Source organism: Heptranchias perlo, chromosome 20, assembly GCF_035084215.1.
Source record: "Heptranchias perlo isolate sHepPer1 chromosome 20, sHepPer1.hap1, whole genome shotgun sequence".
Taxonomy (NCBI): Eukaryota; Metazoa; Chordata; class Chondrichthyes; order Hexanchiformes; family Hexanchidae; genus Heptranchias; species Heptranchias perlo.
Genome location: NC_090344.1, coordinates 43,552,874 through 43,575,001, shown reverse-complemented (window position 1 = coordinate 43,575,001; position 22,128 = coordinate 43,552,874). Strand labels below are relative to the sequence as shown.

The following is a 22,128-nucleotide window of genomic DNA, read 5'->3' as shown; positions in this document are numbered from 1 at the left end:
CTCGGCATTCTAGGATACATGACATGAGGGTGCAATGCCTTTTGCACTTTGAGATCCACCAAGCTTTTCAGTATTGCTCCGTAATTTATAGTTATTCCCACCTTCTCCTCTTGTACCTTTTCATTCCCATTCCCACAATCTTCTGAGAAAACTAAAGTACTCATTTTAGTATCTCTGTCATTCCTTCATCCTCCATAAGAAGATTTCCTTGTTCAACTCAACTGGTCCCTGTATTTTCTTTTAACTATTATTTTACTGTTCTTCTGCTTAGAAAATACTTAACTGTTTCAATTTAGGTTATCTGCCAGTCTTTCTTCATCCCCTCTCTTAGCTTTTCTCATCTTTTTTAGCTTCCCTCTGTACTTCATATATTCTATTGACACTAATGGTGCACCCCCTCTTTCAACAGTGAGATTCAGGAAATCCACAGGAAAGGAAAAAGACCCAGAGGAAACTCTTCCACAAGCAAGAATGAAACGGGGAGAATCAGACAATCTGCCTACAGCAACACCTGAGGAACTGACAAAACCGACAAGATCACCCAAAAAGGTCAAGAAAGAGAAAAAACCCAAAATAAAGACCCCAAAACCCAAAAAAGAAAAAAAACCCAAAGAGAAGCCCCCAAAACCCAAGAGAGAAAAAAAACCCAAAGACAAAAACTCAAAACCCAAAAAAGAGAAAAAACCCAAAGAAAAACTGCCAAAATCTGAGAAAAAAACCCCCAAGAAACCAAAGGACAAACCTGAGGAAACCAAGGACCCTTTGCAGGAAGAGGAGCAGCAGCCTCAGCCAGAGGAAGAATACAAGGGTATGTATAAAATAGTCTGTTCACAAATAGATAAGAATTCCACCCTGAGCATTTCCTTCAATAAGATTACAGCAGAGACGGTTCCAACCCTGTGAGTGCTCAACTGCTTTCATGCAGCCATCTGCAGTTCTATGACTCCACCTTATTGACCCTGGGTGATGGCTCATCAAACCAGCCTGATCTGTGGAATATAAATTCTACATGCCACTCTTTCCCAGTTATTTTGCTGAATCAACGCTCACAAATATATAAGTAGTTCCAGCAAAAAACAAGTTGCTGAACTGAAAATAAACCAACTCTTTTTCTAAATTAATCTGCTGCTGACAACCCAGCTCTAAATCTCCCCTTGATTGCCAGCTGCCACATTACGAAGGAAAAAGTTCCCAGTGAAAACTAGGGGAAGGTCAGAGTGCCAAATGATCACTCGTGCACTTGTTTTCAAACATTTCTGTGGCTAATTAATGCCAAAGGACAGAACAGTCTGTATTTCCAAATCCCTTCTATTTTTTTTATTTCCCTTAAAGAAGAACCCAAACAATCCTGGCAACAGCAAAACATGGAAACTTTGAGGCGATAACTACACATTGCAGAAGTATCTCACCATTCTTGGTCCTTTAAATCCATCAACCAGCTACAGTCATAAAAAAAAATCACATGAAGCTAGAATGTTAAGAAAGGAAGAGAGAAAGAGAAAGAGAGAAAGAAAGGAACTTGGAAAGAAAAGAAGGAAATTCGAAAGAAAGGAAGTTAGAAAGAAAGAAAGACAGACTTGCATTTATATAGCACCCTTCACCACCTCAGGACATCCAAAAGTGCTCTGCAGCCAATGAAATACTTTTGAAGTGTAGTCACTATTGTAATGTAGGAAACATGACAGCCAATTTGCACACAGTAAAGTTCCATAAACAGCAATGTGATAATGACCAGATAATCTGTTTAGTGATGTTGGTTGAAGGAAAAATATTGGCCAGGACACTAAATTATGAAATAATTTCAGTCCTGCATCTGACAATGGTCCAGTACCAATCTATCCACAGCAGCTTCAGTGTAATTAAGCAAGCTTAAGGAAGTGCTTTTTAAGGCTGTTTGAAGTTGAAAAGCTTTAATGCAGCAGGAATAGAATGCTCCTGTAATATGATACTTGATCTGGCACAGCTTCAGCTTTCTGGAGTTTTTTTCCTTCCTCTCCTTCATTAGCCAGGGTATACCCCACCTTAATTTACCTTACTTCAGCACGAGGGCTACCTTATCTCCATAAAGAGGAAGGAAAGTCAAAGGGGATTACTTTTTATTTAATTGCTGTATTCAAATATGTGTATTAATACAAAAGGTGCCCTTTTAAACTATCAAAATCAAACCATTTATGCTAGGTCACTGTCTGACATCACTGACATGCGGTATCTGGAACAAGTCCTTTGATTGCAATGGGAGTTGTGACTTTGGCTCAATCTGAGAACAGATCTAGAGTTGCCGGGTCCCGGGAAGGCATGTTTCGAGCTGGGCATTCTGCACATTCCACACCTGCTCGTAAGTTTTTCCTGGGGTTGGGTGGCTCTGGATTGGTTCTTAGGCCAGTCAAAAGTTGTGAGCCCTTTTGCAGTAAATGAAACTGCTCCCAACGCCTCCCCCTTCAGTGTGACCCAGATTGTCCCAGCAGGAAGGAGAAACATGACTTGGAGGGTCTTTGTTCAAGTACAGTTTTTGGCAATTTTTTTTAAAAAGCAAGTGTAATTTTTAGAAAGATTTCCTTTTTGAAAAAAATTATACTATGAATAAAAGATTTCTCTCTTAGGTTTTCTTGCCGTGCTCAGTGTTTCCTGTCCTTTCAAAACTCACTCCCACTTACATTAACATCTTCAAAAGACAAGTCTGCCAAGCCCTATTGCTGAATATTAAAAAGCAAAGTTCGAGGGAGGCACTTCGACATAGGAGTTGGAGCCCTTTTGTGTGGGCCTTTGTTGGAGAGGCTCCAGATGCTAACAGACTGATCTCAGCCACATTGCTGCAGCAAAGTAAAGAGCAGCAGCAAGCCACTCCTTCATGAGGAGGGAGGGAAAGTTGAATGGAGAGTCACTAATGGGTCGCTCTGCTGGCAGCATTTGGAATGCCTGCTCTGACTGCTGAGGTGCAGTCGTTTGGAGATCCAGTCAGTGAGGGGAGTAGTTTAAGAAAAGCACAGTGCTATTTAATGCTGTCTGCATGTTGTGATGGTGCTTTTTCCAACCGGATAGTTCTAATTTTTTTTAGAATACTTACATGTAAAATGAAGTTGTGCCTCTTGGTCAATACAATTGTCATTGAAAGTCCATGCAGACTGGCCAAAGAAACATCTTTCTCTGTCACCCATCATTCTTCACTCTGGAGCAATGAGAATTCTGACCTCCCAACCCATCCACCTGTCAGCAAGAATCAGTGTTCCAAAATCTGAATCTTTATCTAGAATGGTCAAGGTTATGATAAAAAGCTCTGGACTGGGGTACACAGAGTGATTGCCTGATTTAGTGTGGACACTCCCCTATTGGCTAATAGGGTTACATTTACGGGATGCTTGAGTCTGTCACAGAACCTTCAACCTGGTTTAAACATTCCAATAAAATGAGGTGAAGTTCCTTTATAAATCTGTAATCCTTTATAAATTTGTGTTCCTTTATAAATTTGTGTTCCTTTGTCAATTTCTGTTCCTTTATAAATCTATGCTCTGACAATTGCACTGTAAAAGTGTAAATAAATGAATCAGGATAGTACTTTAAGTGTACATTACATGTTTCCTACATTACAACAGTAACTACACCTCAAAAAAGTACTTAATTGGCTGCAAAACAATGCCCTAAAGTCATAAAAGGCACTACATAACTGCAAGTCTTTCTTTCTTTATCTGTGTGCAGACATACTGCTGCAATATTCAGAGTTAAGATGTTGAATATTCCAGTTAAGAGTGAACCCCACATGTTTAGCTGGTCCAGTAAATAAAGGCCTGACTCTCTTTTCTCCTCTCCTTTCCTAAAGGCACCACCTCATGCAGGGATATGGTTCCACAGGCACCTAGCGCTCTCTGGTACCTCCCCGAAGTGGGCATTCTTTTTATTCTTGACAATAAGTGGGTCACAGGATAGTCAACTACAGAGGGCAACATGACGACCACACACATGCACCTTTCAGCAGGAATCGTCCCCTAGGATTAGGAGTGGAAACCCTCCTTAAACCAAGGGCAGCGAATCAATTGCAGTGTTCCTACTTCCGTCTCAACTGAGGCCAGCTAACTCAGCATAGACTGGAGATCAAACATCAGGCCTTCTGGCATGTATGGCTAAGCTAGTCACTGGATAAATTCACTGAGCCATCGGCAAAGCATTCAATTCCCTTATACTCAAGACGCGTAGAAATGTAGCACGATGGGCAGATACAAATGGTACCCTGGCGGAGGGGGACACTGATTTGATCTCTCAACCTCATGAAGTCCCCGTTTCAGCTGTTGTGTGTAGGCACCAAATAGGGGCCAGTTAGGATGAAAATTCAGAGGCAGAGTCCTCAGTGGGTTGCTTTTGCATTTCTTTCAGTGAACTGCTCTGTTGGCTAGCTAGACCTGTGCAGGTGGAAAAAGGAGGTAAATAAAAGAACTTACTATTCTGTTCACCAAACTCTGCTAGATCGCAGCTTTCCACCCATCACTACTGTTCACTGTTCATTACTGTGCAGCATCTTCTGTATGACTAATATTAATATATTGTTCCTTTCTCCTGATTTTTAATTAGCAAACTGGTTCCTCTGATGCTGTGAGTCTTGTTGCATTCCAGAGTCATTTGTTAGTGTTTCCAACTCCCAGTATGCTGACATTTTCTTGTCTTTCTCTGATCTTCCCTCTCAAGGCCCCACAGCGTGCCAGGGGTCATGCTGCATCAATCTGCCTTCACTTACATCCTGCATTCTGATGAATTACAACATCACACTGACATTCTCGCAACTGAACTTTGCTGTTCCTGGTAACAGTCAGGATACAAAAGGCACTGCAGTGTACACTTTGTGAAAGCAGGGTTTGATATGTTAGTTGGAAATCATCCCCTGTGTACAACACTCAGATAAACACACATAAACCTAGAATCGCTCACAAAATTACTCTACATCGGCATTTCCAATGATTTAATAGTTTTTAAATAATATTCTGATGCACAGTTTTGTTCACCAAGATTTGCTGGATATGCATGTACTTACATACGATTGAAGTTCAGGCTGGAGTGTTTTTTTGTGAGGATTTCAGGTTAGAAATATTTAAATAGGATCACGAATATTTCCGGAGTCACAAGCATTGGGTTGGTCAGACCTTCATGGAGCACCTGCAACCGAAAGATGAGGTGTGGAAGACTCTTCAGATGTGGCAGAAACCTCCACGTGCCTTGGTGAGGGAGAAGTGAGCTGTGCACAGCAATGGAAGTGAGGGAATATGTCTCAGGATATTATGGATTCCTTTGATTATGATCAGCTGATTTATTATTTATTCATTATTGAAGTGAGAAACACCAAATTTAGCTTTGGACTAATTTACTGCATAGACAGGCCCGGTATATAGACAGATTTATAAAGGGGCAAAGATTTGTAAAGGAAAGCAGATTTATAAAGAAATGCAGATTGATAAAGAAGCACAGCTTTATAAAGGAGTACAGATTGATAACAGAGCATAGATTTATAAAGAAGCAGAAGTTGATATCGGAACAAAGACTGAACAGGCTGGGGGCATTTTTCTCTCGAAAAGAGAAAGCTGAGGGGTGACCTATTAGAGGTCTTTAAAATTATGAAAGGGTTTGATAGGGTAGACTTAGAGAAAATGTTTACAGTTGTGGGGGAACCCAGAACTAGGGGTCATAAACATAAGATAGTCACGAATAAATCCAACAAAGAATACAGGAGAAACTTCTTTACCCAGAGTGGTTGGAATGCGAAACTTGTTACCACATGGATTTGTTGAGGCGAATAAATGAGGGAGAAAGGAATAGAAGGGTATGCAGATAAGGTTAGATGAAGTAGGTCGGAGGAGGCTTGTGTGGAGCATAGATACTGGCATAGACCTCCCCTCCCCACCCTCCCCCACTTTCCCTGGCACTGTACTTGCTTAAAAACTTTAACTCTTTAACATCTTCCAGTTCTGACGAAAGACCTTCGACCTGAAAAGTTAATTCTTTCTTTCTCCACTGATGCTGCCTCTCTTGCTGAGCTTTTCCAGCATCTTCTGTTTTTATTCCGGCATAGACCTGTTGGCCCGAATGGCCTGTTTCTTAGCTGTACATTGTATATAATTCTCTATAACACAGATTGATAAAGAAGCCAGGTTTATAAAGGAGTACAGATTGATAACAGAGCATAGATCTATAAAGGAACAGAAATTGATAAAGGAGTACAGATTTATAAAGGAACAGAAATTGATAAAGGAGAGTACAGATTTATAAAGGAACAGAAATTGATAAAGGAGTAGATTGATAACAGAGCATAGATCTATAAAGGAACAGAAATTTATAAAGGAGTACGGATTTATAAAGGAACAGAAATTGATAAAGGAGTACAGATTTATAAAGGAACAGAAATTGATAAAGGATTACGGATTTATAAAGGAACAGAAATTTATAAAGGAGAGTACAGATTTATAAAGCAATTTCGATTGATAAAGGAGTACAGAATCAGCTTGCCTCCACTCAAAAGCGGTCTGTGTAGTATCACCTCACCTTGACTTGACTCTCCCTATACCGAAGCACCTTACTTTTACTTAGCACCTCCCCATGACAAAACGACTCAGGCTGGAAACTCACCTTGTTCCACAAACTGTGAATGTGCATTCTACAATCCTTTGACTAAAAACCTTGCAGCTCCAACTTCCATAAGATTTTTCCCTGTTGGTAACAAAGCAGGGAAGGAAAGTCCTGACCTATTTGTTGATGTGTAATACTCTTTTTATATTTGATGTAAATGAGAATCACAATGAAAATTCCTGTGACTTCAGATCTGGTGACAGAATAAGACTGATCAAGGAAGAACTGCTTCTTTGCTTTACCCCTTGTGAAAAAGCTGAGAGAAAAACATGCATTCTCTCAGATAGAAAAATCTGTGTCTTGTGAATTGTTAAGTTACCTCCCTAAGGTAATGTTCACTTCATTCTTTACAAAACTGAGCCTTAATAACCAAACTAGGTGGTGAAAACATTTTACTTTTCTGTTGTGCCAGCAATCGAATGAACTGCCAAAAAAACAGAAAGTACTGGAAATGCAGGCTGTCAGCAACTGAAAGAGGAAAGACTGTTTCTGACACAGGGTCCCATCCTGACTGTCTCTTTCAGGTGTCCAGAGACCTCCTGTGCACTGCCAGCAGTTTTTGTTGCTTTTAATTTCAGATTTCCGGCATTTGCAGACTTTGTTTTTATTCAGAGCAAGCTGCTGCTGACAAAGAGAGAAAAAGAATTAAGGCCCAATCCAGGCTGAGAGTTGTAGGCAGTGTGGCTGGAGGAAGACCGCATGTCTCCTGGGCGCGACTGTGGGGCACCAAACATATGAGATCATAGTGTTCCAGTGATTTCTTACCCATGTGAATTACAGCTCTTCCATTTTATATATGAAGTTGAGTAAGTGAGCAAGAATAAAAGTTATAAACTGTTTATAAATGTGTTGGTTTTTAATTTTTGGTTATTTCTGATCTACAGAAATTCCAACTGAACCTGTCACAGAAATGGCAGAAGTAATTGTCACTGGCCTGGAAATATGTAAGTATAATCAGGATCAAACAGAATGAAAGGAGGCAGAATGACAGGGTTTACGAGTGGAAATAGTTACTTGTAGATTCAGTACAGACCCAGCGCTAAACCTAATGCTGCCAAGAGCTTACTCCATCTCACGACAAAACACAGCAAGCGACCGATTGTAGACTGTGGCCAAGATATATCTGCCTGATAGAGCAAAACGCAGCTGGTCTGAGGTCTGCCGTATTAGTCCCTTTGTATTGCTGGGTTCAACCTACTGAGCCTTAACTGAACCAGTGATAGCGTGCTCCTCTGTTTGCTGCTGGAAAATCATATCAAAAGCTGAGTCAGTCACCTCCAATGGTACAATCATGTCGATCATCAGACGTTCAGCTATTGCAAAATACAAATAAATACACGATGGGAAAGAGCAGAAATAGGCCCAACAGAAGTAAGGCATTTTTTATTTAAAGTGATTTTTAATGTCTCCGCGCCCCACCTTTTTTGTTATTTATGTCCCCTCCACTCTTGGAAGTACCAACTCTCACTGGGGTGCAGTTCTACCTTTTGGCACTCATTGCTCTCCATTACCTGCCCCAAGACAGTGAGTGCTGGCAGATTATACAACAGCAGGAGGCATCACCACTGAGTCTGATCAATGTCCTTTCCTGACATCCACAAAGTGGAAGCTCACTGACTCTTTGACTGTTCTATGCAAGGTTACCATTACAGCAATAAAGCTACTGCTGACATTTCAGTTGCTTGTTATTGGGACTTATTTCACCGTCACTGTGTGTATGATGAAAGTCTTTTTGGCCTGACTAAAAGCCTGACTAGAGCAGCTGGAATTCCCAGGACTGTTGGCAGTTTAAGGGTTGACTCTCTCAGTGTAGGAGAATGTCTTATACAACAGTGTCATTTTATAGCAATGTGATTTCCATTACAGCACATTCTGAGCATTATGAATCTGAGTACCCAATTACAATGTTCCACAGCCAGTGTTAACTCGGCATTTATATCAGATGTTTGTCAGTTCCTGCATTTAACTCTTTACATCAAATCATACAGGTTACTATTTTGTCAAGTTTCTGACAGATGGCTCTCTACCAGTACTATTGCTCAGAGTTCCATTATAACATATGAATCGCTGCAGACTCCTGGTCCCGTTCCACAGTGGAATGAATGCATTACCCCGTCACCGTAACCGTTGGGGGATAGGAAACAAAACATCATTGGAAAGATGTGTTTAAATTCAGATCTGAACAGGTTCCAGCTCTCTTTATGTAATCCTTTGGGTTATTCTATGTAAAAAAAAAATCAATCTAATGCAGATGTAGCAACCAGACTGAGAACCCACAGAAAGACCTGAAGCCGAATTTGTAATAGGGGAAGGAGGAAACCCTGGAGACTCCTGGGGGAAGGAAACAGATGGGCTAGTATTCACCAGTTTAAGTCACGAGTATTAGGCACGTTACATCAGAAAATATAAAGGGCAATGCGTGGTCTTGCCTGGCATCCTGCTGTTATACTTGGGGACCAGGGAGTTTGGAACTTCTCAGCACGACCGGTGTAAACTAATTATCCAAGTGTTTCAAGAGTCACGCTAATTTTAAGGTGAGGGCAAAACTTAGTGGGAAAGAACTAAAATCTGTTTTCTGGTTTTCTTTCAGTTGATTATGACCTGTGGTTAACTGAACCCCCCACCACTCCAACCCCTGTTCAAGAATACTTTACAGACAACTACACTGAGAAAAAGGAAATCACAGAAGAGGAGAAGATGGGTAGGTTCATCACATTATCCCTGCTGTTCAGAACAGAAAGGATATGAGAATACCAGCGAGAGACCTATGCATGGAGCCAGGCGTCACAGTACTTGAATATTCTAAGTAACCTGTGGGGGGGAGGGGCAGAGGGTGTCGACTAGTCACAATGCTAAGAGTATTGGCCCCTCAGCTTCCCTTCACTTCATGGCTGGTTGTCCATGGAAGAGAAGAGAAACCTGGACCTTTCCCCACTATGATTGAGTGAGTGATGACGTGTGGCTATATCAAAAGGTTAGGCCGTCCCACCCTCTGACTAGAGGTGCACTTCGATGGACCAAAAGGCTTTTTTCTTGTTTTTCCCTTTTCTAATGACTGACAAACATGACGTGGATGTAGAAAGTTGGCCAGGGAACAGGAGGAAACAAATGAGAAATGAGAAATTCTGAAACAGTGGGGGGAAAATTGGATAGCGCCTGTTTTTGGGCAGGGGTAGCACTATCCGCTATTACCCCACGCCCAATGGCCCCTGCGCAAGCAGGACAAGACTTCCGTCAGGCCTGAGGACGTACCTGCATTCTGCGTTGGAAATCAGCGTTGAGCGCAGATTCCATGCAATTTGCACTTTCCACCAGCAGGGGGAGCACCAATCTCTTAAAGGCAGGCAATCCGTTAGAAATCTCTTAAAGGTAGCTGGTACCTGTTATTTGCTGAAAGTGACAGTCTGCTGCCTGCAATGAGTCCGAACGGAGATCAGACATCGCACACGTAAAACACAGATGCAGGTCCTGTCCCTGTGTTTACACACTGATGAGTTATGTTAAAACATTGAATGAAGGTTGTGCACCACTAAATCCCACATCCTCCAATCTGGATGCCAGATCGGCTGATCTGAGTTGTACCAGGCCTGCGACAGTGCGTGCACCAAGATTCTCTGCTGATGCACTAGAGGCCTTGGTGTGAGAGGTGGACAGAAGGAGGGACATCCTATCTCCGCCGAGGTGGGGGGTTGGGGGGCAAGAGGCCATCCAAACATGTACTCAAAAGGCAGTGAAAGGCAGCAGGGGACAAAGTCAATGCCAGGCGCAAAATATCATGAACATGGAGGCAGTGCAGGAAAAAGTTCAATGCTTTGACGAGTGGTCAAGGTGAGTGACGTCAACTGTCAAGTGGCACCTCCTATCAACTGCGCAAAGAGCCGCATCCATTGCTCCACGCACTACACCCCCCATCACCCACCTACCAACAAACTCTTTCCATCAGGACTCAACTCTTCCAATCAGATGCTTCCTCTCACCCTCACACATTAACACTGTTGCAAGCCGCCCACCCACAATCACAGGCTACACACATTGGCAGCTATTCAACCATGACAGGAACATCACCCAGACACACGTCCCGCTTTCTTGCAGGAGAAGGTAGCGTATATCAGGAGGCAGCAAGTGACAGTGGTATTCAGCCCCTCGAGCCTGTTCCGCCATTCGATGAGATCATGATGGATCTGTGACCTAACTCCATATACCCACCTTAGCCCCATATTCCTTAATACCCTTGGTTCACAGAAATCTATCAATCTCAGATTTAGAATTCACAATTGAGCTAGCATCAACTGCTGTTTGCAGATGAGCTTTCCAAACTGCTCTCACCCTTTGCGCATAGAAGCATTTCCTAACTTCACTCCTGTATGTCCTGGCTCTAAATGTTAGGCTATGTCCCCTAGTCCTAGTATTCAAGTACAGGAGACCTCCAAAAATAGTTACAAATGTCTCGACAGCCAGAAGCAATAATCCAGCCACTTGCCTGTAAATCCTGCAAAGTGCCTTTAGTGGGGGTCCTCCAGGCACTCTAAGACACGTTCACATGGTCGGGGTTAAGACTATGCATTGAGTTGAGTGTTAAGTCCCAAAATGGTGTCTATCACTTTAAATCAGCATTGCACACTGATTGTATCCATTCTCTCCTTACTTTACATGCATCCGGCGTTCATTATCTGCGCCTGCACTAACTCCGATACCAAGATAGTGTCCGGCGCACGGCACGCTGGAAACGTGCGTGCACAGCCAAGACACCATCTTGGCACTTCAGGAGGCCGCGTAGCGCTGAAACAACGGGCGCTATACGGCCCAATTTAGCGCCCACTGCACCATACATTAACATATAGTGAATTAGGGCATAAAACACAAAGGGGATGAAATTGATCTTTGACGGGAATGCAAGACGGGTGGCAGCAAATCAGCCACCCGTTATACACCTGACTTCAATGGGAAGAAAAATCGGGCTTGGTGTATAACAGCCGGCCGATTCGCTATCACCCATTTGTTCCCTGCCAAAAGACTTCTGATTGAATGAGAACCATTAGAAAACCCACGGATGTGATGTCGCTACAGAACTCAACAATGCTTAATAAAAGCAGAAGCAAAGCTGAATTTAAAGCGTGAATAGGAAGCATTCCACAATAAATACAAGCTGATGACCGGCTTGAGTTCAATGGAATGTATTTATCATCACTTTGGCAGTTGGTAGTCCTTCCCAGCACACCAGGGTCTGGCTCATAATAGTTTATTTTATAATTTTTGTAGGAAGACCTCATGTTTAAGGAATAAGGTGAATATTCATGCTCAACCGTTATAAATCACTGGTTAGGCCTCAGCTGGAGTATTGTGTCCAATTTTGGGCACCACACTTTAGGAAGGATGTCCAGGCCATGGAAAGGTTGCAGAGGAGATTTCCCAGAATGATACCAGGTTGGGATCGTTCTCCTGAGAGCAGAGGAGGTTAAAGGGAGGTTTCATCGAGGTGTTCAAAATTATGACGGGTTTTGATTGAGTAAATAAGGAGAAACTGTTTCCACTGGCAGATGGGTTGGTAACAAATTTAAGATAATTGTCAAAAGAAGCAGAGGGGAGATGAGGAGAAAATTTTTTACGCAGCGAGTTGTTATGATCTGGAATGCACTGCATGAAAGGGCAGTGAAGACAGATTCAATGGTAATTTTCAAAAGGGAATTGGATATATACTTGAAAAGGAAAAATTTGCAGGGCTATGGGGAAGGAGCAGGAGAGTGGGACTAATTGGATAACTCTTTCAAAGAGCCGGCACAGATACGCTGGGCCGAATGCTGTCCTCTTGTGCTGTATGATTTTATTTTTGAGATTGCTTGGTGTGTGTAAGGCCCTGTCACCTTGCTGTGCTCTGTGTACTTCAGTTAATTCCTTTCTTGGGTGCGAAGTATTGAATTCTGATTTTTTTTTTCTTCCCTTTTACAGTTGAACCTACAGAATCTTCAGAAATTCCAATTGAGTCATATGGAGAGAATTATGATTACGAAATAGATGTCGATGAAGAAGAATGTGTGTTCAAACCAACATTTTTTTCCCCTGAATAAACAAAAAATGCAGAGCTATTAAATGGAAATCTCTGCATCCATTAGTACTGATTGTACTCATTGAAACATATAAAATTCTGACAGGGCTAGACAGACTGGATGCAGAGAGGATGTTTCCCTTGGCTGGGGGGTCCAGAATGAGGGGGTCACAGTCTCAGGATATGGGGTAGGACATTTAGAACTGAGATGAGGAGAAATTTCTTCACTCAGAGGGTGGTGAACCTGTGGAATTCTGTACCATGGAAGGCTGTGGAGGCCAAGTCACTGAATATACTTGAGAAGGAGATTTGTAGATTTTGAGACACAGAAGGCATCAAGGGGTGTGGGGAGAAAGCAGGAATATGGTATTGAGATAGAGGATCAACCATGATCATATTGAATGGCGGAGCAGGCTCGAAGGGCTGAATGGCCTACTCCTGCTCCTATTTTCTATGTTTCTATGTTTACTGTGGTCTAATGACAATGAATACAAATGCAGTATAACATTAACCCATTGTTGAGTGGACACAGGCATGGTAACAATGACTGCTTGTGAGAAGAGCTAGCATCGGAGGGGTTAATCAAAAATCTAAGATAAAAATGGCAGGAAGTCATTTTGCAAAAACAGTCAACATACAGTGTCTGAACATTAGCCAGCACTGTTATGGGGACTTCTCGAGAACCTCCTGCAGGATGAATCATCCTTTGAGTCCCAAGATCCGACACTTAAAAGATAACATTATTTGTGTTTGACAGTTTGAGGGTAGCCATCTTTTGATAAATCAGAGGCACTCAATCCATCTAGCTCAATCCAGTGTCAAAGTCCTGCTTCATATATATATTTTTTCTTGGTTCCGAGTTCAAATCCCGCCACGGCGGCTGGCGAATTTAAATTCAATTAATTAAATAAAAAATCTGGAATTAAAATACTAGTATCAGTAATGATAGCCATGAAACTACCGGATTGTCGTAAAAACCCATCTGGTTCACTAATGTCCTTTAGGGAAGGAAACCTGCCATCCTTACCCGGTCTGGCCTATATGTGACTCCAGACCCACAGCAATGTGGTTGATTCTTAATTGCCCTCTGAAATGGCCTAGCAAGCCACTCAGTTGTAAAAAAAATCTCGCTAGGGATGGGCAATAAATGCCGGCCTTGCCAGCGACGCCCACATCCCCTGAACAAATAAAAAAAAAAACTACTTTTGGAGTGTAGTCACTGTTGTAATGTAGGAAACGCAGCAGCCAATTTGCGCACGGCAAGGTCCCACAAACAGCAATGTGATAACGACCAGATAATCTGTTTTTTAGAGATGTTGGTTGAGGGATAAATATTGGCCAGGACACCGGGGAGAACCCCCCCACCCCACTCTTCTTCGAATAATGCCATGGGATCTTTTACGGCCACCTGAGAGGGCAGACGGGGTCTCGGTTTATCGTCTCATCTGAAAGACGGCACTTCCGACAGTGCAGCACTCCCTCAGTACGGCACTGGAGTGTCAGCCTAGATTTTGTGCTCAAGTCTCTGGAATGGGACTTGAACCCACAACCTTCTGACTCAATGACTGTCAAAGAGCCAGGACAACAAACCAATCCCTATGCTCACGAAGCTAATCACAGAGTATGATTCCCTGGCTGACTACCAGGCTAACTGAGAAAAGGATGATGTTCTTCTATTAATCTGCTGGTTGAGTGAATCCCAAATAAAGTATATGGATGCCACTGTTCATCCAAGGCAATCAATTATGTGGGTATTTGTATGTCATCATTTCCCTGGGAAGTGGTGGTCTAACTACTGCCCCTCTGGGGAAATTCAAAGATTCTTACATTTGAAATACTTTCTATTTTATTTCTAGCATATCTTTTAATATAAATAATGCTACCCTGCTTTGTTGTAATGTGATCTATGTTATTTAGCTGAGGAGCAGGTTTAGACTTTGAAAATTAGCATGAGAGAAATGGGAAGTGAGGGTCCCATTCTAACCAAATCTTGCTCTTCGTTACAGATGGGTGGGGCAGGCCAGAAGAAAACCCAGATGAATCTTATGATACAACACTTGAGCGAGAGTTTGAGTTGGAGATTGAAGAAGTTGAGCCAGATGAATATGGAGAGTGTAAGTATTCTCCTGTGTGCCTGTCTGTTCTAATGTTACATTCAGCAATCATAAGTGCTACAATGACCTTATAGCACTGCAGCTACACAGCTGATTGAAGACTGCCACAGAGATCCTATTATGTGGACTAGCTCACGCCTTAATCCGCCAACTGAAAAAGCTTCACCATGATCTGCCCATTGGATACGCTTCACCACCATCCACCAATCAGAAAAGTTGCATCTCAATCTGCTCAGCTGGGAAGGTTTCTCTGTAGCACAACGGGAGACAGCAACTTCAACTCTGCAGCCAAAGAAGGACTGAGTAGGGGCCTTGGTCAATGTAATTCATAAGAAATAAGAACATAAGAAATAGGAGCAGGAGTAGGCCAATCGGCCCCTCGAGCCTGCTCCGCCATTCAATAAGATCATGGCTGATCTGATCCTAACCTCAAATCTAAATTCATGTCCACTTTCCTGCCCGCTCCCCGTAACCCATAATTCCCTTTACTTCTAGGAAACTGTCTATTTCTGTTTTAAATTTATTTAATTCATCTGGGACCTGAATTCCGAGGCTAGACTGATGGGATGAAAGTCTGCTGGCTGTAAAGGTCCTACATGAAATGAGTTTGCAGTCTCAGCCCACTTCCTTTCCCACAACCCCAAAATAGTGCATAATATTGCCACAAAATTGACACTAATCAGTGGGGGCAGTTTTGACTTTGCGCGATAGTGTAAAACAATCATGGAACTAAAAATTGGGAGAGATGTAAAACGAGCCTCCGATTCGCTATTGTCCACTCTGGCATTTTTAAATGCTGAAAGTATAAAAAAGCATCAAAAACTCCCCCGCAAACGGTAACCTTTAATGGAGCAGAGCCTTACAAGTGATTATTTACTGTAAGTGATTTAAAAGCAGGAGTATAAAGGATTTGATTAACCAAGGAGAATGTCTGAAATAAAAGCAGAAAATGCTGGAAACACACAGAAGGTCAGTCAGCAATGGAAAAAGAAAAGGCAAGTTAACGTTTTAGTGGGACCTTTCATCAGAACTTCACACTGAAGGACCTCCATCCAAAAAGTGTTATTTCTCTTTCAGATGCTGACTGACCTGCTGTGCTTTTCCAGCACTTCCTCTTTTTCATTCAAATTTTCAACATTCAGTTCTCTTTATCCCTGTGAAGTGAACCTCTCCTGAAATCACCTGACGAAGGAGGAAAGCTCCGAAAGCTTGTGATTTCAAATAAAGCTGTTGGACTATGACCTGGTGTTGTAAGACTCCTTACATTTCTCCTGGTTTATTCACGCAGCAATTTTAATTTGCAGTTGGTAAACTGAGACAATTAGAACTGAATGGAGAGGGTGGGCATTACCAGCCGCCTATAAGACAAGAATGCCACGCTACCATTCCCAATGCTACCTGCAGAACTGTGAGCAGCAGTGAATGAGAATGAAGGACATTACCTTGGTGCAGCAGTGGGCTCCTGCTTTTGTGCCGCTGGTACTGTGGGGGGCAACATATCGATTAAATCAGCATAAGTTGGATTCTGTATGTTTTTCAGTACAACCGAAGGAGCCCAGACCTGATAAAACGGATGATGATGAAGAAACATGGGAGGAAAAACCTTGGAAAGAAGATAAGTGTAGGTACTTTTTATGACAGAGTTGCATACTGTAACTTTCTGTCTGTGTAATAGTGTTTCACAGGATTCTGGATTGTGTCACAGGCTGTTAAATGATAGAATTTAATTTAATTTTCCTGAGCTCTGGGTTTTCCGACAATCTGACAATATAAAATGATCTTTCTGATTTCTTCAATTCTTACTGGAAATCTAGCAGCAACACGTGTGGTGGCAGTATCGTTACTGACAGTCACTGCTCCCATACACCAGGCATCAAAACAACAAAGATGCTTCTCCCTGTGCTACCTCTCAACAAGAACTGTTCCTTGAATCATAGGGCTCGATTTTCGCACCCCCGAGCGGGTGCGTTCGTGGCCGGGGAGCTCTGAAAATCAGGGATTCCCGGGGCGGGTCCAGAGCCCGGCTCCAACCCGCCCACTTCCAGGTTCCCCAGTGATGCGCTGACATGCGCGCGCAGCCCCCGCATGTGGGACTCCCGCCAGCAATTAAAGCCGGTGGGGTGCCACTTAAAGTAATTAACTCGGTACTTCGTTTACAGACCTGATTGACCTGATATTTTAGGAGAGGTGGGATTTTCAAGTCAACTGGGACTGTTTCCCGTACTGGGGGAAACACTCCCAGTTGAAATGGACGTGTTGCAGCCATCAGCCTGTGGCAGCTGCAAAGGTCCATTTGACAGGTGTCGGGGGGAGACCCTCACTCACTGCAGGAGGCCACTCTGTCACTTTGGACAAAGTTTGGCCTCCACCACCCTCCTCCTAACAATAAAATTCACAAACTTGCACACTTACCCCGGTGTCCAGACAAATTTACCTACCTTGCGGACCCCCTCAAACGTACATCGTCCGGATGGGGGCCGCCGTAACTGCAGTCATGACCTCCTCGGAGGACGAGCAGCATCACCAGCCTCACCGGCCACGCCGTCCACCTCTGACACGTGGAGCTCCACAACACAGTGCTGTGACATATCCACCTGCACAGCAGGAGGAAGGGCAACGGCAGAGAGAGATGCGTCGCAGAAGGCACTGCCCTCGCCACAGGGTCTACAGACCGAGGCTCAGCTTCCTGGACCTCTCTAAGCAGCAGTGCACATGGAGGCTCAGAGTCACTCGATATGTAGTCGTGGACATCTGCAGCCTCCTTCATGCCGAGCTGCTCCCGGCTGGCCCGAGCACCATCTTCTTACCTGTCGCTGTCAAAGTCACCACTGCCCTCAACAACTTCTCCTTCGCATCCTTCCAGGGTGCCACCGGGGACATGGCCGACGTCTCTCAGTCGTCTGCACCAAACAGCCCTGCAAATACACCAACACCCACTCTGCAGTGACACAATGGGTGGCATCAGTTGTGGGTCTTCATAGTGATCCTCAGGAAAGGGCATTATTGCACAAACTAGACAAGATTCGCAAAGACGTGGCAGTAGTGGTGACAATATAATATGTAATGTGAGTTAATCAGAAATTAAATATAAGTGAAAACCATGACAAACCCTCAAACACCCTAGTGCATCCCCTTCATGCTCACGACACGTTTGCCTTACGCTTCCTACTGCACATATGTGATGCATGCCCTGTGGCTGCAGCACAGATAGTGGCAGGTTGAGTGAGGCTGACCGTGAAAGAGATGCATGAGAGGGTGAGTATGAGATAGAGCCATGAGATTGTATGAGGATTGGGTTGAGTGGTAGTGGCAGATTGAGTACTGGCGAGGTGAGTAAGTGCAGGTAAGATGAGGATGAGCTTTGAGTGGCTGTGAGGAGTGATGTGATAGAGTAGTGTTGGCAGTGCAGAAGGAGATATGGGGTGGGGGTGGTGATGTGGCAGACGGAGTGTAGGGGAATGAGTAAGTGTACTCACTTCGGCTGACCTACTTAGGTGATTGCAGTGCCTCCTGCACTGTATGCAGGTGCACGATATGTTGGTGGTGCTGGTGACCTCCTCTGCCACCTCGAGCCAGGCCTTCTTGGTGGCAGAGGCAGGCCGCTTCCTCCCGCCCGCCCGGGAGAAGATCTCTGTCCTCCCCCTCCTTCTCACCCCATCCAATAAGACCTGGAGTGAGGTATCATTAAACCTGGGAGCAGCCTTCCCCCGGGCTGCTCCATGCTGTAATTTTGCCTATTTTCTGCAGCATCAGTCAGTGGAGGACTGCCCCTTTAAATAGGGCTCCTCCAGCTGACAGCCTTTGCTGCGCATGAGCAGTCCGCCCGCTGCACAGCTTTCCAGCGCGAAACCCGGAAACAAAGGTGAGTACCTTCAATCAAGCTGCGATTGTGTGCGGAGCACCCCGATTTCACTGGGCGCATTACCCACACGCCCAGTCGACCCCCCACTGCCAACCCACCGCCCTCCTAATATTGGTCCCATAGTCACTCATTTCTTACATGGCAAAATGCTACTTTGGAGTCAGATCTAGTTCAGTCTCGCTGCTGGCTTTAAAGCCTCAGATATATCATTCAACATCTTTTGAAGGTGTACTGAAACAAAAAGCATTAGAGAACTGTATCTCTTATAATTAAATTAGATCAACAGCCACTCACAGGCTATCAATTGCTTAGAATGTTTCTCCACACAAATATATCTGCCATTACAATAAAGTTCAAAGACAGCTCTCAGTCTGTCTGTCTGTACCTCAAATGTCAAACTAACCAAGACAGCAATGAATTCAAGTGTGCCACAGACATCTATTTGGATTCAGTGGTGTTAGCCGCGTCTTTAAGCGATCTGGTCGTCTGCTTCTTGCAGCAGTTGACTCCCGCTGCCCCGTACGGTACCGGGACCCAGGAGTATAACATTGAAGCTCTCCTGTGATCCCGTGTCTTGCGTACGTGTTACTCTAACCTTTCTGAAGGTAGATCGAGTTCGCACAAGGCACAATAACATTCGGTTCAATTCCTAAATTGGTTGAATCCACAATCGGCAAAACATACACAACACTGAGTATGATCAGAGATATTTGGTACAGTCAGTATAACTTCTGCTTGTGTACTATTACAAAAATAAAGACACATGTACGCTAGCCAGTTTTGGTGGATTACCTACCTCAACTTAAAAGCACAACCTCTGAACAGCAGTTCACTCCTTTTGAAGCCTTCAAGAGCTCAATTCCCATTTGACATCTTTATTCTGATTTTCAAAAGTCTCACTGTACCCACAGAGATAACAAAAGATTTTCAACACCAAGGTGCAAAGTGTGTCTCTGAATAACTATACAGGGACCGTGAATTGTCCATTGGGTCTCAAAGAAACAACTCCCCATCTCCCATTGTAATTACCAATCCTCTACCTGCTGACCTGCACTCAGCACAGGACTGCCTTGGGAAGCTAACCTCTTTGAGACAAGTTTTTGCTAAAGAAAACACATCTTAACATAGCTCAGGTCCAAGCCCTTTCATGAAAAAAATGACCAAAGGATTCAAAATTGTGACAAGCACATCTGAGCAGAAAGGTGTCCAGAAATACATCCAAGGAAGAATACTGTTGAAGTGACCTAGGCTGTAATGTACTTTCCTATTGCTTGCAGAAACAGCTAGCAGAAACCAGTATTAACCCTGTAGGTGTACTGTGACCCGTAATAAAGAAATCAATAGATAAACTGACATAGGCAAAAATGAGCAGCTCCTCATTGCAGCATTGATGGAGGTCTGGTCACACGCCTACTCTTTTGGACAGACGAGGTGTGTGGCTTGGAGAAATCAGTGGGGAGTTAAAAGAAATATAACTCCCAAGTCCAAAAAAAAGTGAGTGTATTGTATGAATAGTAACAGACAAACATCCTGGAATAATAATGTAATCTTGAACAATAATGTAATTGTGGACAGTGGGAAGGGGGAGGGAGGTCTCCATCCTTTGCTCCACAGTAACCTTTACACCGCATTCCATATACATCTGTCTGTAACATGCTCTTCTCATAACACTATCTCACACAACCCAATCCCTGCTCAGGTTTCCTAGTTTCAGTGTGTGCAATCACTTTATTTGAATCCCATGTCACTGCCAATATTGAACCATTAAGTACTGTTACTGTTAAAACCAAAGTCAGTGCCTGATTTTGATTGGCACTATAGCTTTGCTTCCTGTTACATTAAAGATAAAAACTCCTATCTAATGTAAAGATTTTTTAAATTGAGAAACCTAGGTGAAGGGTCATGGCCTCAGGGCCACCACTTCCTGATTTACCTCATCTTCTTTCCCACTCTTTTTGCCAAAAGATGAGGTAAATCAGCAAGTAGTGGTTAGTTGACAACAGCTTGGGTTATAAAATATTGAAACAGAAGCAAAAGACTGAGGCAGCTGAGAAGTTCTACAGGTTTGAGGATCTGAGAAAGAATGAGTTCGACTGGGAAACATGCAGTGAGTTTTGTTTCAACACAATGAGGATAGATGGAGAATGGAGAGAGGATGGAAGAAGGAGGAAGAACATGCAGGAAGATCTGTTTGGAGTCAAACAAGAAAAATAAAGTCTGTTCATTGAAGCATCATAGTTGATTCGACAAAATGACAAACAAAAAAGGTTATGTTCGAGACAGAAAGATTACAGTCTGGAGGCGAAAGAAGGATTGCCTAATAGATAACAAGCTTTTTCTTCTATCCAAGAATCTGAGAGAGGTGTTGGAAGAGTCTTCCCACATATGGGAGTGGTATGCAAGTCTTGAGTACATTCTTATAGAGAGTTATACTTTATTGAGAGGAGGGAAGAAATGTGACATGAAGATGAACCTGAGGTTCCGAGATGCAGTATTAGCAATGGAGTAGATATGGGAATTCCATTTGAGGTCAGAGGAGGCAGTGAGCCCAAGAATTTCTGTAAATAAAGAAGAACCAAGGTGAAACCATCAAAAGGCAAAGCTGATAGATACTGACTGGACTTGCCAGGTCCAGCAAGAAAGTGTGCCTTCAAAGAACTGAACCAATCTAGACTTTCATTGTCCCATCAAAGGAGATAAAGATGTTATGATTCGGTCCATTACAGTGCAGGCACAGTCAAGGTTCTGTGCGCTGAAAGAAGGAGATGAGCGCAGAGTGCAAAGATAAGCAATAGAGTAGATAAAAATGGGTGCTGAGTGGAAGAGGCCATAGATATGGAGAAGGAATGGACTGGAAAAGAGGATAGAGTTGTGCCGAATAACTGAGTTGATGTTAAAAGAATCAGAAGATGAACAATTACCTGCCGCAGACATTGAGCTATTTGAAATGAACTTAGAGCCTGAACATAGCTTAGGTGGGCAATTGCATGATGCTAACTTGTTTAGAATTGCACGGTGACAAGTCCTGTTAAAGGCTTTGGAAATGATGACAAAGAATCATTCAAGAGTTCAAGAGCAGAATTCCAGAGGCTCTTCGGTTAGACAATAAGACCACCAACGGACAGTTATGATGAAAGTCTTACCAGAAGTCATGAACCTTCAAGGACATGGATAATTTCAAGTTAACAACTGCTTCCATAACTTTAGAAAGAGCTTTGTGCAAGAGCAATAGGGCCACTAGTTGGAAGGATAAAGAAATCAACTTTCTTTGGGATAGGGCGATTATGAGTAACTTTCCAAGGAGAAGGAAAGAAAGGGAGAATGAGTAGATAGTGTAGCACGGGGATAAATCCAGAGGCACAAAACTTGAGCCCATTAAGAAATATGTCATCTGGACCAGAAGCCTTATTACTATCCAGAGAGTGGGGGATCTGATAGATAGGGCTTAGATAAAAACTGATCGAGCAATATGGAGCAATAGTGGGTAGTTCTTTGCCCAAATCATC

At 43.2% G+C, this 22,128-nt stretch overlaps 1 protein-coding gene across 1 annotated transcript in view; it reads left to right on the top strand.

Moving 5' to 3' along the window:
* Positions 1-22,128, top strand: part of LOC137335767 (inactive carboxypeptidase-like protein X2) — a 66,650-nt gene that overhangs the window by 3,903 nt on the left and 40,619 nt on the right. The window contains exons 2-7 of the mRNA XM_068001119.1: positions 410-808; positions 7,488-7,547; positions 9,194-9,304; positions 12,550-12,633; positions 14,653-14,760; positions 16,301-16,381. Of these exons, the coding sequence (XP_067857220.1) occupies positions 410-808; positions 7,488-7,547; positions 9,194-9,304; positions 12,550-12,633; positions 14,653-14,760; positions 16,301-16,381 (843 nt within the window). The remainder of the gene's footprint in view (positions 1-409; positions 809-7,487; positions 7,548-9,193; positions 9,305-12,549; positions 12,634-14,652; positions 14,761-16,300; positions 16,382-22,128) is intronic.